General features: G+C 39.4%; 1 protein-coding gene across 1 annotated transcript in view; it reads left to right on the forward strand.

The window, feature by feature from the left end:
- The window catches only part of GRIN2D (glutamate ionotropic receptor NMDA type subunit 2D), a 228,995-nt gene that overhangs the window by 137,135 nt on the left and 74,849 nt on the right, over window positions 1-17,011 (forward strand). The window contains exons 4-5 of the mRNA XM_053451874.1: window positions 896-1,010; window positions 7,814-8,025. Of these exons, the coding sequence (XP_053307849.1) occupies window positions 896-1,010; window positions 7,814-8,025 (327 nt within the window). The remainder of the gene's footprint in view (window positions 1-895; window positions 1,011-7,813; window positions 8,026-17,011) is intronic.

Below are 17,011 nucleotides of genomic sequence, written 5' to 3' on the forward strand. Positions count from 1 at the left end.
CTCAAGCTATTGTATTTTATATATTAACGGTCTCAGCTAATTAACAGAGTTAATAATCTTCAGATAAATGACTATGGTTAAGTGATATGTAATTACCACCAAATAACTTCTCTATAGCAGTAAATCTATCTGTACACTTATTCTGAGCGGCACTTTTTATACAGAAGGACCTACGAATTGTAAATAGAATGTTTTCTTTTTCCTCCTTCTTCATGCAAATCAGGAAGGAACTGATCATTGAAATGAGAGGAAAAAAAGATCTAATGTTTATAGTGCTGCCATAATTCACTGTGTAATAGTTCCCCATAATGTTTGTGTGAGGTCCACATACTGTTGTGTCCCCAAGGGTGACCCAATTGGCCACTGTTTTCCAGGACATAAATACATTTAACCAACATTACACGGAGTACATTATATATTGATTCACACATATTGCAGGAATCTTTGTGTCCTGCAAAAATAACCCATCACTGTAGTTTCTTCTGGGGGTCCCATCATCAACTGAAGAAACCCACATCTTCATTAGTCCCTCAGCCAGAAAGAATGTTAGATTTGTTTTATGATGATGATGATTATGATGATAGACAGAGTACTTTTATATGCTTCTTTAGTGAGGCTGTCATGGGCATTAGACGATTCCTTTAATATAAAGGAACCACCATGAGATGTCCATGTTTTAATACTAAAATGTTATATTTTAATAATGCAATGCAACAGTTTCAGGATCCTGCTTCCTAAGTGCGTAGATTAGTTAGTAATGGTTCATGTCGGACGTGAAAAAATATATTATTTCAGCCTGAACTGGTGATACACGTTTTGTCCTGGAGGACACAAGTAAGGAATATCAGATATTGATCCTGTGATTTACTAAAACGTTCATCTTTTTTCTTAACAGATATTTTATGAATATCTCCTGGGGAGGAAAAGACTTCTCATTTAATGAAGATGGCTACCTCATTAACCCTGCACTTGTGGTGATTGCCCTCAACAAGGAGAGGAGCTGGGAGGTGGTAAGTACCCAATATTTATACTATATTTGCTAGTTTGCCACCCTTTAAAAGGTCAGTTATCATAATGTCACTACATGCTATCTGTTCTTATAAAACAGGCCTTCACCATGAGTAACTGTGTAGAAAGTTGTTAAAAATGGACACAGAAAGGATCCAGAAAAGGTTTAATAGCTCACCCTCACTATTGCAGGACAGTGACTGGCAACGCAAAGGGGATGGATATTGGCCTTGGTGCTGTAAAGGAACCATGGGGCTGCCTAGTGGGCTAGGGCCCAGTGGCACCTACCAAGCACCTGGCATGGCTGGCCGTGTATTCTGGGGGAAATTGGGCTGCACAATACATTCTTACAATTATCCAGTAGGTCGCCGAACACTAGAGGACAGGGTCAGCCATGCCAGCGGCAATGCGGCCCGGCCTTCTGCTGAACACAACTGATTTCAGACAGGAAACTAGTGTTAACAAAGTGTATACAGTATCCACTGATAAACGGAGGGTTTTATTTTGTAAACTAAAGTACCAATAATAGTACTAAAATAAAATCTGAATAATAATTCCTTCTAAATAGTGAGACTGAAGACCAGAAAAGACTAGAAAAGGAAGAGCATCTGTTTGCCAGCGTATGCTGCAAACACTTTTAGCAGAAACCTCATCAACCAAACGAGAAACGTGTCAACATTTCTATGGCCACCGCCGTGAGCAACCATGACTAATTTCAGGCGCGTCAAGCGAATTCTGTCTGTGCTATGGCTGTGCCAGTGAGCTGAGAGGATTTTCAGTTGACCAGAAGGCCTGTATGCAACATCTAAATTATGCAATTGCAGGTCGTTTTCGGGGATGAATTATCGATACTTTCCGATTTTAAATGAGTGCGGTTGTAATTGACTCATAAACTTGATATGTAGTCTTTCTGCAAAGCTCTTTTAGATCTTCATATATAAAACGCTGGCCTGCCAAGTAACTTTATTATTATTCATTGCTTTTTTTTGTGCGAGTTTACGTGTAAAACAAGAAGACCTATTTATAAACACCTCTTTCTGTGTCTTATCAAAGGAAAGGACAAATGCTTTTTTACGCTTGTGGGCAAAAGCCTTTTCAGCATTTTTGTTCAAAACTTACACCCCCCTGCTTTATCATTCCTACACACATTATATATTTATTTTTTGTATGTATGTCTATATAGCTATACATATGTATATATTTACATTTACAAAAATGTGAGGGTTGTACTCACTTTTGTGGGATACTGTATGTGTATTTACTCGACGACCCTGATTATAAGACGACCCCCCAAAATCTGAATATTAATTTAAAAAAAAAAAGAAAAAGCCTGATTATAAGACGACCCTATAGGAAAAAAGTTTAATTCATGTAAACTTTTTGTTTCTTTTTATTTCCTTTTATTTGCCACTCTGCCCCCAGAAATGCCTTATACCCCCTATGTGCCACTTTGCCTCCCTGATATGCCTTTTACCCTCCTATATGCCACTCTGCCCCATGTTATGCCTTTTAACCTCCTATATGCCACTCTGCCTCTAGAAATGCCTTTTACCCCTATATGCTACTCTGGCATATAGGGGGTTAAAAGGCATAACATGGGACATAGTGGCATATAGGGGGTTAAAAGGCATAACATGGGGCAGAGTGCCATATAGGGGGACACTTACACACCCAGACACTAATATACCCACTTACATACCCACTCTGACACTTACATACCCAGACCCTAATATACACTCAAGCAACTAAGGCACTTCACTCACTGTGATACCTCAGCAGGCGCTTACTGCAGCTCCCACGGGATCACACACAATGACGCTGTGTGACCCCGCTAGGCCCCGCCTCCTCCAGAAAATTACCGGATCCGCCGATGACTTTGGGACGGCACAGTGCTGCCGGGGTCCCAGTGTTTCTTCTGATCTCTCCGACCGGCTCTGCTTCCCCAGCAGTGGGCGGGCTATCCCGGCTGTGAGAAGGTACGCACATATGCGTATTCCACCCCAGGCTGGAATACATTCTGCACCCCTAATTTTGTTTCTCCATTTTGATCACCATCATTTTATTATACATGTTTTGTGTTCATAGAGTTTAATTTATAAACCAATTTTCTGCCGTTTCTATACACATAATTGGGGCTTTCAGATCTATAGAGCACTGATACACTCATACCATGCAAATGTTCTGGACTCTTAGAACATCAAGGGAATGAAAGAGGACAACAAGGCCCTGTCTCCCTAGGAGTAAAATGCCACTACCTGCGGCCCCCATAATTTCGGCATCCTAGGTAGCAACATGATGCCTACCATTACTATGCAGCAGTGTTATTCAATACAAGGGTAAGGAGCTCGACAGTAGCTATGGAGAGATGTACTCTATGGTACAATGAGGGTACTTCACTGCTTCTATGACCTGACACAGGACTCATATCTCAGCACTGCCTCTATTTAAGTTCTAAATTAATACCCAGAGAAATATTTTAACCTTAAAACAGTTCTAGGAAATTAACTTTGTACTGAAAGTATCTTGACGAAGAAATAAATACAGAAAATATCCTAAATTTATGGAAAGCTTCAGACACCAAATCTACAAGTGATAATTATGGTTTTATTTATTAGGTAATATCCATAGACACAAGACAATAAGAAATGCATTTATCATGTTTCTATTGATGCAAAAATGTTTTGGCTTAAATATGTTAATGCTGCTTCGATGATATTAGGATGTATATATAAATCCAACATGACCTCATTAGTATCTGCAGTGCGGCACCCACATTTTGGTGTATGTTTCCAAAATGAAGTATTAGATGAATAATCATTACTTTCAGGTGTTTCTCTGCAGTTGCACAGAGATTCTGTTTCCTTGTTAGGAGAGCAAGTGAATGTGAAGACGGTATAGCCTCAAAAGATGAAGGAAGCGGGATGAGCTAATGAAATGAAGGGAAAAGCCAAAGGACCAGAATCATAGACAAAGAAAAGAGTCATTCCTAGATAGACGGGATCTTGTTAGTGTTGTAAACGTTTTATTAGTAACAAAACCTCATATATAAGTGTTAATAAACCATATATGAAAGTATTTATGGTAAGAACAATATATAGAAAGATATTACAGTGCAATTAATTAATGAATTAAATGTAATTAATGCATTTAAAATGCCAATGGAAACCAACACATAACAACTTCCGGCAAAAGCATCAGCTATACCAGAGGCTTGTACACTATACATGTACACTGCCCTCACACACACACACACACACACACACACGTACACTGCCCTTACACACACACATATACACATACACTGCCCTTACACACACGCATATACACGTACACTGCCCTTACACACACACATACATGTACGCTGCCCTTACAAACACACATACATGTACACTGCCCTTACACACACATATATACATACACTGCCTTTACACACACATATATATATATACACATACAAATACCTATACTGCTCTTACACACACAGGCCCATACACACACACAAGCTTACAAACACATACATACACATAAACATACACTGCCCTTACACCCCTTTCTCACCATCTCTTACCTCTTCCACCTTCCACCATCCTTCATCCTTCTTCCTCCATCCTGTATCCTGCTGGGGGAGCAAGCGGTCTGTCACTTCAGACCTCGCTTGTACACCGCGCTTGGCATTATTTGCCGGGGCGTAGTGATTAGGGAGCAGTAAAGCGAGGTCTGAATTGACAGACCTCTCGCTCCCTAATCGTGATCTCCCAACTAGTCTGCAGGCTGCAGCTGCTGATCGGGCATCTGTGCGCCCCCCGCAGCTGCACCTGAGGTGAGTATCGCTCTGCAAAGCGGGACAGAGGAAGGGATAGGCTGGACAGCGGGACTGACCCAAAATTGGGACAGTTGGGGGGCATGTAAATGTGTATATATATATACTGACTCTCACACAGACAGACACTGGTGTGTAATACTGTTCACTCTGACAAGAACATTTCCAGGCAAACATTTTTATTTTAATGATGGATTCCTCTCGTTGGTGCTAAGTTGAAGGAGTAGGAGATGGGTTCACAGATACCTATCCACTCTCTTGCTGTGCAGCACTTGATGTGAGTCTTTCTGATGGTTAATATGAAATTATACATCAAATCACACTGTTCACTTCTCTTTAGGACTCCAATAGCTTTTAACCTCAAGGAAGCAGAAAAGGGCATCTGTGGGCACATCTCAGGCCTCCTTCCCAATACATGTTGGAAGGGGTCTCATGAGGGGTTGCATCAAGGAACGTATGTGATATATATTTCCACTATATATATTTTCCACCTTATTGGGAACTGGGAAAGTTCGGTTATTTTGGAAAGCAACCGTTCACTATTCTGCTTGATTCAATGAAACAGTGTTAAACAAAGCACTAAATAGAACTGACAGCTTAGTTCAGTCACTTGGGTAAGTGATTAAATGGGCAAAAAAATTAAACAGGATGCTATTAGCAATTCCTAGCAAACCTGTTTAGCGTGCCTACGATTTTAAAGCAGCTGTACAGCTGGATAAGATTTGCCTATTCTGCCATATGTTGTGTATTAGCACTTACACAGACTTAGTTCTCTACACTTAAGTTAGTTCTCAAAGACTTTGGCTGTTTGTTTGGGATCGTTGTCATGCTGCAGAATACACTTGTGGCCAATCATATGGTATTGCATGGTGGATAGGTATCTGCCTGTACTTCTCAACTTTGAGTAGACCATTAATTCTGACCAAACTCTTGCCTGTAAACACTCTTGTACCGCTCTCCGGCACTTTGGCCACAGCCAAATATTTACATTTTTTACTCATCAGTCCAGACCACCCGCTGTCATTTTTCTGCACACCAGGTCTTGTGTTTTTCCGACTATTGAGTCACTTGACCTTGTTTCAACAAGGTATGGATTTTTGGACGCAAATCTTCCATAAGGACCACTTCTGACCAGACTAATCCAGACTGCATTTGGGCGTACCAAGGTCCCACAATTTTCTACCAATGTTGAGCTAATGGCACTTCTGGACATCTTCAAATTGTGAAGGGCACAGTTCCAGGTCATGTATAAAATTAAATCAGCTACAAAAAGGAAGTAATACCCCCTAGGTGTTGAACATAAAAAAGTAAATGGAGTAGATAATAGAATGGCTACTTTCTATGTAATGGTAAATGGGAACCTTCAATTTCTTTACATCTGCAAAACAGGAAAAGGGTAAAAATCATAATGCAATATCTTTGAGAGAAAATAAATAAATGAATAACAAAAAAATAAATATCAAATTGATATATATATATATATATATATATATATATATATATATATATATACATATACATTAATTATGGGGAAACAGCTTATTGATCCAAGGAGAAATCTGACTGCCATTTTGGGGTCAAGAAGTATTTTTTTCCCTGGTTAGTGCAAAATTGGAAAGAGCCAAACTGCGTTTTTTTGCCTTCTTTTGGATCAACAGCAACAAATTAACAGATATAGGAAAGGCTTGATGGACACATGTCTTTTTTCAGCCCTTGATGTGAGCCTTGTTCATGAAATTTAAGATATGCTTTGTTGTCTTAGTATCTTCAGTTTGGGGCAATTCCTTCGACCACAGAAGTTCTCAGCCTGCCCTGACCCATTGACCTGTTATTTTTTTAATTGTTCTTTCACTGTAAGTGATGTTGGCATTTGCCCTTAGGTTTTGTTTGTGTGAGAGAAGCAACATAAGTCCTGGTGGTCACGGTATCCGGTGGCTCCACCGAAGGGGAGCCTGCTGTCCTAGATTTCCCTTTGTTGTCTTAGACCAAGAGCCAGTAATCTGAGGTTGAATTTTATTTCCAATCTTTTTCTCTGAGTGTATTTTTCTAGCGGCTGTGGTCTTCAGTGCATCATGCATTTTGGATGAGTTATTGTATAACAGATCTTCCAGTTTTCAGACTTTATTTTATCAAAACTCATTACTGGCACAAGCTTCCTTCTGAGCCAACCTAGCTACTAAAAATGGCGCCTTATCCAATCCAAAAGAAAACAATTTAAGTGAATAGTTTGCTCAAAATTACCAACAATAAAGATGATGTCACCAACATTTTCTTAAAAATAGAAATGAAATAAACCTCAGGAAAGTACTATACAATGAATATTAAAATACTTTAATCCTTCAGAGAGTAACATTAAAAGACACTGAACTACTTTCTTTATCGCTGATATTTTGCTGGCTAGAGAGTTGCTAGGTACACAAGAGACTGACTAATTGTAGCTAATTAGATAACCAGAACCTTAACAGAACGGGTAGAAGGTTTGCTTGCCTTAACATAGTACCTGAAAACCACAAGGATTCAACACTAAAATAGTGTATTTGTAAATCATAAGAGATATACTAAGCATCATGTAAGTTAAAATACAAACTCATAATAAGTATTTATTTAATGGTTAAGGGTTTATTATCTTAAGTTTGGGCTTGTAGGTGAGTTTGCAGAACAGTTTTCATGCATGTACACATATTTCACTGCTTGTGTGATGACCCAACCATAGCGAGCTTCTCTTGCAAGAATAAGTAAGTTCACCCTGCATAATGCATTGGAAAATCAGTAAGATTTGCTGAACGTCACCTAACGAATTGAATTAACATGGCTGGTCTGATAAAAATACAATCTGCAAACGCCCGCTATAGGGAATAAACCCCTTTTAGTGCCAAGGGTGTTAAGCAAAACTTTGAACACCTCCAACACAAATACTATTGCTGCCACTTTCTAGATGTTTGGATGTATAATGTTAATTTAATTAATATGTGTTTCTGTTTGTAGGTTGGGATCTGGGAACATGGAGATCTGCGCATGAAGTACCCAGTATGGTCTCGTTATGGGAAGTTTCTACAGCCTGTTGATGATGACCAGCATCTAACGGTGGCTACGTTGGAGGAACGACCTTTTGTCATTGTTGAAGGTGTTGACCCAGCAACTGGAACTTGCATCCGAGACTCTGTGCCTTGCCGCAAGCAGCTTAACAAGACTGACAAGTAAAGCCTACATACATAATTACCTTCCTCGTTATTAAGACTAAGCTTACTGTTGTTCTGGGTTCTTACTGTGTTTCCAGATTTGTAATGTTCCCTCTTAAATGTAAATATCCACTCGAACCCATCACCATTTGTGTTCCATATTGTATGCTAATACAAGGATTGTAACAGAGATATTTTGCTTGTCCCCTTCTGCTGTAAGTACAGCAATTTTTTCATAAAATAGAGAATGCAGGCTTCTCAAACAGAATTTTTATGGATGAAAAGTCAGGTCAGGTACAAGTTGAGTCTTTATTGACTTCAAAGGGCTACAAATCAAAGTCCTCCAAGTAGGTTCCTATTCTGGGAAAGGCCCCAATTTACCTTCATAATATCTAGTTAAATCTTCCCTTTTTAAATGAGTTAACTTTGCATTACGTTGATTCAACTTGATCCTTTTTTTCCAGGATAAACTCCAATCATCTCTTTGTAATGCTTGGCTAATAAGCAAATGTGGTCAGGATGATGCCTACATGGGCTAATTACAGTAGACCAAAAACTTTAGAGGCTACTCAATGTATCTACTACAGGTACACTTTAGTAGCCTCGAAAGCTAGCAATCTAATGCAATTAAGATAACCAATGCAGGTATCACCGGTGCTAATTTTTCTTTCATGGCTAACCCAATATAAATGCATATCTCTGTTAATAATTAGCTGAGTCAGTATAATGAATTGTTTTACTACAACCCATGGTTCAGTGAATAAAGCTGTCTGCCCCATTTTGCACAAAATACACTAGAATCCACACAGAATAAATTGTTTTTACAATAATAACTTTATGGACAACATAGTTTCTTGTAATCTAGTAATCTTATATAAACAGATTTTAGGTTGTTCTGTAAAATTACCGCGCTAATCCGTTTCAGCACATTCACTACTTAATTATTGTTATAGCGTTAACAGAAACTCATAGAATTTTGTGGTCTTAATATTTCCTCATTGATAAAAAGCTCTCGCCATCATAAATAGCCACACTAGCTGTTTGTGGAATGTATGTTTTTGCATTAAGAGGAGAAATTATCTAATCTGAGAATGGTAGTTTGGATGTGTATATACCGTATCACTATCACCTCGCAAAATATACTGTATAAGTTTAAAAAACAGCTGATGTACTATCGTAAATTTTATTTCACTACTTGTTTTTCACATTCATTTTTTATTATTTTTGTAATTTTTATTGCATATTTACATATTTATTCAGGTATTGTACTTGCATTTCTCCCCTCCCCTTTCTGTCTATACTCAAAGCAGGAAGCATACTTACGTATGCTTTCTGAGCATGCTCAGTAGCACTTGCATTGAAGTCAAGGGAAGCTACACTTTCTCCTGCATTATTGACACAGAGGTCTTATTTTCATGCTCCAATTACTAAAGAAAGCATGCACAGCCATGCAGTTAAATGCAATGGAGTCCACACCAAAATGCATTTTACGTGACATTAGGTCTGGAGTGCTCCTTTAAACGCTGAAAGTGTCTGAATCATGTAGGGTAAAAGTGTTGTATTGTCTTATTCACTACAAGCAAGCAGACTGTCAAATTTTGTTGCCATATGTGACAATTCCCTGAAATCAAATCAAGCAATTATGTCATTCTCTACTCAAAACACTTCATTTCATTCATACATACAATGTAAAAATGTGTCTGGTGTTAGAGTTAAGTATGAAAAAAATAACTCATCAAGTAAGATTTACGATCTTCAGTTAGATCCGTTTTATATTATATATTTATATATATATATATATATATTTTTGATCCTTCTTCAATATATACCATATTGCAGTTCTTTATAGCAGACTGAGATTGATCTTAAAGGAACAGGCACATTAATATTTTTTTTCATTCGGATATAGGCACAATTGGAATTTGCTTCAATCTGTGGGTTTTGTCTTCTTCTGGATCAACAGCGAGGTGGAACCTTTTTCAACCTAATTTACTGTGTTATATTCATAAACCTTTCCTCTGCCTCCCCATACAGTTTTAGATTCTGAATAGAAGGCACCTTCAACTCTCTCCATCCTGAGTTCATATATTTTGGGTAGATGCTTTTTTCAAGTCCTTCTCTTAAAACAGATGAAGTTGGTATCTGTCCAATAAGTACTTGCAACTGGCAAAAAAAAGACCCCAGACCCCTATAAGCCATAGATTAATTAGTACATTAAACAATCTGAGTAGGAATTCTTTAAAATATATTGACTATTGTTATAAAGAAGAACATACTAGACACTTTCATACCTGGGAACTCTCTGGGTTTTTTTGCACGGGGAGTGAGCATGCACAGGGGCCACTTCCATATCCTGAAACAGAGCATTGTGAGTCGGAGGACCGGCACTACACTAGTGCCGGTCCTCCGACTCACAATGCTCTGTTTCAGGACATGGAAGTGGCCCCTGTGCATACTCACTCCCCGTCATAGTCCCCTCCCAACCACCATACAAATTTAAGCTATCTGGGCCTAGACCCCCTCGCATGGCTAGCCTTGCCCATATACGAGGCTAGCTCTGCCCCTCATTAAGCCATCCCCACCCTGAAGAGTAGCCTGAATCAAGAAGTTCTCTGGTATGGGTGTTAAAAGTCTTAAAAACATGCAATTCAGCCCTTATTTTAGGTCGTACAAAATACATGCCCCAATAGTTAGTGGATTGCCCCATATCGCCCAATGAAAAAGATGCCCCTGTACAATATAGCAGTTGCATGACTTTAAGCCGTTCCTTGATACTGACATATATTCTACGCGCTCCCAGGGCTTTCATTGTTCTCTGTCTTCTAGACTTCTTCCTTTTAATTTTTCGCCGCGCTTTTGTTTTCCTTTCTGCTGGAGGGTCCTGTTTCGCTGTAGGATCATTAAGCACTAAGGACATTAAATATGCAATATTTAAAATTTATGGACGAGTCCTTCATGTACACGGACTTCACTGAGGAGAGCTGAGAAATGATTTAAGATGCAATATCAGCTGTATATTGGCGTACAAAGAAAAAGTGTATGGTTATGCCCGAGCTTTAGTGGCAAATTCATAGATGTAAACAAGGGAGATGTAATCTCTTTACTCACTGCAATCTATCTGGCAAATCTTTATCTTTGCTATATAAAGCAGAATTGTCTATAACGCTGAAGACTGTTGTTATGCTTCTGTGCAGGTTCTGGCTAAAATATCAAAACAGGAATAATATAATATATTATATAATAGAATATATAATATAGGGGGTATTCACTTAAAGGGACACTACAATGAGCATATGCACTCTAATGAATATGGTAGATGAGTGGTGCCTCCCTTGCAATTGCATGGAGGAGTTGTGCAGAATCCCCCATATGTAGTTGCCCCTCACTGTGCAGGAGATATAGTGCTGGCTTCATGCCACTGATTGGCTGCTTGAAACAGCCAATCGGTGGCATGAAACTTTAAAAAGTACTTTAATATGCATTATTTGTTGAGACTCCTGCATGGGACACTGGAGCGGCCATTTTAACATCCCCATACTCCCTCGTCAAGTCTTTATAGTCTTCTAAGCTCAAAAGGTGGCAGAGATAAAAAAATGTTACTCCCAAAAGCCCTGCGTGAGGTTAACGTGTGATGTACGGTATACCGTTAGTTAGGCAATGACTTGCACAAGGATGGAATGATGTATGGCATAGTGGAAATAAATGCAGTGCTGGTCCTTGTTTTTATTCATTGGATATAAGAGAAAGTAAGTCTGTCTGGAGATACATCAACAGATCTATGGCTGTTTCTGCTCCAGAAACCTGCCACTATTTTTCATAAATGATCTGCTCTGTAATTGTTAGGGAGAGCCATCCATCCACATTCAGGAACCTCTAGCCTACTGTCTGATTCTGTTAAGAACCTTCAAAATCCATACATCCTCAGCAGCGGGGTCCCTTAGGACCTACCTGCTAACCTCTCTTCTCCTCGTTGTCTTTCTGAGATGGAACGCATGGATGCAGAAGCAGCTCTACAGCTTTGGAGGCCCTCAGCAAAAAGATTTATTGGCGCCCCTTCTTTAGCACAAGTATTAAAAAATATAATTATGCATAAACTAAGCAATGTGATATTTATGGCCACAGTTTTTTTTTTTGAAGAGAAAAATATTATTCATAAAAACTAGGTGGCACACTCAGGTATAACCTTTATGATCCTGCTACGTTTAATGTGTCGTTTGTATTCAGTGAATGTAGTATAGAGAAAGAAAAAGTGTGAACCCGGAAAATCATATCTAAATACCAGGCAATAAATATTATACTGCAATTGCTGAATTGTGAATCTTTAAAAAGAAGTGTCTACAATGAAACACTGAATGTGTTCTAGAATTCTTTTGGGTGCTGTAAATCTGAGTGCATCAAAATAGCACTGCGGAAAATAACCTTCCTTTTCGCGCCATTAAATAGATGGGCTTTTGTGTGTTGCTATAGATGCTAACTGAAATCATAAAATTAACATGCCAAAAACAAACTGTTTTGTATGCATTATGTTTAGGGCTAGGTCGAGTGAAACGGAGAATGTCTTCACATCTGGGGAAACTTGAACTCTTTGGAGATCACAGGAATATACCGTACCTGGATTGGTTGATCTTGGTAGACTCAAGTCTACCAGCTACCGAGAGGGTGGTGGATGTCTTCCAGCAGAAGTGGTAGAGGTTAATACACTGATGGAATTTAAACATTCATGTGATAGGCATATGGCTAAGGGCCGATTAAGAGTTGAGTCTCCCATTAGGAAAAATGGGGCCACTAGATGGGCCGAATGGTTGCCTAATCATGGGAGCCAAGGTTAGGTACCAGTTGTTCCTGTTGGCCACACCTAACCTAGAACTTCTTCATCTTAGCTGAAGCTTTATGGTGTTGGCCTTATTTTTTCATATCCATTGAGCAGTAAAGTCTGAATGGTTTCCACCTAGCCAAGGCACATGTACCAAAGAGATAAGTGTGCCTTCTTCTACGTCTTTACCAGGGGACTTTGTGGCTTTAGCATACGTTTTCAGAATAATTGCTTTGGATTTAAGAACATAAAGGCCAAGCAGATCCTCTCTGTTTCTTTTTTTTTTTTTTTGGTATGCACCAGCCAGGGGGACAGGAACCCCCCGCTGAATCTAAGATTTGTGAAATTAACTAATTTCACATCCTCAGTTCTTCAGATAACAGCATCCAATTAATATTCATTTTTTTTTTTTTTATCTCTGAAGAACACTGAAAATAAAATTGCAACGAGAGATTGAATGCAAATTAAGGATGCAGTGGAGGGGTAAGAAAGAAAATAAAGATTGGTGTGGGGTTATTAACCTTCCTAGAAACTCTAGGACATTTTTGCATTAGTAAGATGACTGAGTCTATTATCCTGTGATCTCTATTTTTAGTGCAGTAGAGCTTTTTAAATTTAGTTAGCATCATTTAATAGCAGTATTAGATTATTACATAGTAACTACTTGAGTGTTCAGTGCATTAGCAGGGTCTCTAGATATTGCATTAGCTACGAATTCGTATATATATAAAAATGGAGGACAGATATGGACAGATAAATAATACTTTTCTCTTAAAGGTACAGCCTTTCTTGTATCTAATACACAGGCCCAGGACTGGCCATTGGCACCCCATACTCAACGCAACCTGTAGCCATCAGGTGGCCAGCAGGCCATCAGGTGGCCAGCAGCCTTAATATGCCAGGGCCATCTTGTCATCACCATTCCCTCTCTGCCAATGTCTCCATTTTTTCAGTGGACCAGTGTGTTTAAAATATGTCAGGACATTAACCTGTCAACACAGAAAAGTATTGGCAAAGACCAATCATGAACCTCGAGGACAGTAAAGAAATATTAAAAGAAAAAAAACTTCTACCTGGTTCCTACCTTTTTATACATAAGCCCTTTTTTTCAAGCAAAAAAAAAAAAAAAGATAAAAAATAATGATATGCTTCTATGTCCAGCTCAATCTGGATTCTGGAATATGCTGATTTCTTCCTTCTATTTTTTAGCCCATCTGCCCCTTTGCTGATAAATGCATGACCCATTCTAAAGTAAAGATTTCTCGTATCTCTACAAAGCCTGCCCCTCTAGCTCTATAGCGTTATCTTTTGATTTTTTAGCTCAATATTTCTAGAAATACGCTTCCCTCCTGCGTCTGTCTATCATTATTATTTGTTGTGTAAAAATACAGTATCTCTGTATCTGTATCTTTGTATGAAGCTGGCATTCAACTACATTAACTTATATATATATATATATATATATATATAGCTTCATTATAACATTCATTATATATGTATATTTATATATTTACTACCACAGAATTGTTAGTCTTTATGAAAGAATTGTTACTTGCTGGTATTTTGTTACTCATTCAGATTACATTTTACTTTTTCCTGCTTATTTTGGAGAGATCAAAAGAATTTTTCAGTACAATTTTTTTAATTTTGTTTTTGTTGATGGGTTTTGTTTTCAAAGTAAGTTTATTTGGGCGCAGGCAGCAGGAGATGTGTTTGCAGGCAGTAGGAGATTTTTTGGTTGCAGGCAGCAGGAGATATGTTTGGCGAATGTGGTATAGTTACCCATGTGGTATAGTCACTGCCAGTCAGCTCAGCAATGGCTTGGTGAGGTGTTTGGGTGCAGGCAATAGGAGATGTGTTTGGGTGCAGGAGATATGTTTGGGCGCAGGCAGCAGGAGATGTGTTTGGGCGCAGGCAGCAGGAGATGTGTTTGGGCGCAGGCAGCAGGAGATATGTTTGGGCGCAGGCAGCAGGAGATGTGTTTGGGCGCAGGCAGCAGGAGATGTGTTTGGGCGCAGGCAGCAGGAGATGTGTTTGGGCGCAGGCAGCAGGAGATGTGTTTGGGCAAGGCAGCAGGAGATATGTTTGGGCGCAGGCAGCAGGAGATGTGTTTGGGCGCAGGCAGCAGGAGATGTGTTTGGGCGCAGGCAGCAGGAGATGTTTTTGGGGCACAGGCAGCAGGAGATGTGTTTGGGCCACAGGCAGCAGGAGATGTGTTTGGGCGCAGGCAGCAGGAGATGTGTTTGGGCGCAGGCAGCAGGAGATGTGTTTGGGCACAGGCAGCAGGAGATGTTTTTGGGGCGCAGGCAGGAGGAGATGTGTTTGGGGCGCAGGCAGCAGGAGATGTTTGGGCGCAGGCAGCAGGAGATGTGTTTGGGCGCAGGCAGCAGGAGATGTGTTTGGGCGCAGGCAGCAGGAGATGTTTTTGGGCGCAGGCAGCAGGAGATGTGTTTTGGCGCAGGCAGGAGGAGATGTGTTTGGCGAAACACATCTCCAGCTGCCTGCACCCATGTGGTATAGTCACTGCCAGTCAACTCAGCAATGGCTTGAGTCTAATGAAACCCATGGAGTGCATGCTCAGTAGTGAGAAAAGTCTATAGATGAGGCATTGCACTCCATTGCTCTGGAACTGCAGCTTCCTCTAAAAGTAACTATTATTATTAACATTTTAAAGAATGTTTATTAAAGTACTCACAAATTTTTTGAATATGCATTTTTGTTGGTGAGGCTGCAGTATATTCTTTTTTCATCCATAAAGGCCATTTTAGCATTTCTTTCACTTGTTGTGCACTCATCACCCTAATAACACCCCTTTTTTACTTCTGTAACTTTCAGCCGACTATCGATTCCATTATCCCTTGCTATGCTTTAGCTTTAATTCTTTCTTCATTGAGACCCAATATTATAAACCTTGCCATTATGTAATATGCCCTTAGCTTTAGGTTGCACAACCAAATATTAATCCTCATCACCAGGCTCATTATTCTTCTTGTCATCTACCTCTGTGTTACAACCCTTCCCTGTAACCACCCACAGTTTTATTAACATTCCCCATACTTGTCCTCTACTGATATCATCATCTTCTAAACTTTTTTTTAATGGGTTCTCTGTAAAAATGAACTTTATTCTTGTACACGTTAGTTCAGATAGACAAATCTCTGTTTAGTAAAATGAATCATTTGACGCTGAATCGCCTTATCCATTCAGCTCTTAGCTCAATTAAAAACGGTTAAAAGTGTAGGCATCTATAATATCTTGGGTGACTGGTTCCAAGAATGGTAGTTTGCAAACTTACAGTCCCCCCCAAAAATAATTATACTAAAGATATAATAGATATCCAGAAATATAACATTAAGTTGGTTCTGGGTACTAGACCTCTCTCTTAATAATAGTTAAAAATAAACAGGACAAACAAAAATATTCTTCTAGTTACGAGGGGGCATTTAATAGCAGAGGAGCTGTGTTTAGCTACGCCCACTTCTCCTCCTACATAAGATCACCTCACTCATGGGCATCTCCACCCACATGGTCATCCAGCCCCGCCTACTTGGCCGGCTACCCTTGCCCTCTCTCAAAGAGGTGGGGTAGCTATCCTAGGGAAATCTTTAGTACATTCCTGGGACTTCCCAGACCGTGCTACCAGGAGCTCTCTATTCTAGCGGAGTGGTTCCGTGGAGGGGTGGAAACAGCTTTTTAGTGGTGGGGAGTGAGAATTGATTGAACAAATATTGCTCCCCTGTACGGTGATGTATAAACTGACCTGGAGACTCCAGGTCAAACGTGTCGCGTTGTCGAGTATACTTTTGCACAATCAGCATGAAGAATTCATTGATGATGTTGTAACTGTTATATGTTTAACACTTTGCCCCAGAATTGCCATTTTTTTCTTTTATGAACTCTCTTTTTCTTTTATTTCTGTTTCTCTCTCTCTCTCTGTGTAGTCTTAAGCATTAAAAACATGAGGATGAGGCTCATGTTATGTTAGATATAGTCTGGGTGTGAATACTCAGACATACTAGGCACATGTTGTGTTTCAAGGACAATTATGAAATGCAAATGGAACGGCCACGTATTAGATCATGCACTAGTGCCTCCCAAATTTGAATCATCTATATCCTTCTAATATCCTCCCTCCAAGTTATACACATGCACACACACACACTCATACTTACACATACTCGGGGATTATAA

This window comes from Spea bombifrons, chromosome 12, assembly GCF_027358695.1.
Source record: "Spea bombifrons isolate aSpeBom1 chromosome 12, aSpeBom1.2.pri, whole genome shotgun sequence".
In the NCBI taxonomy this organism is placed as follows: domain Eukaryota; kingdom Metazoa; phylum Chordata; class Amphibia; order Anura; family Pelobatidae; genus Spea; species Spea bombifrons.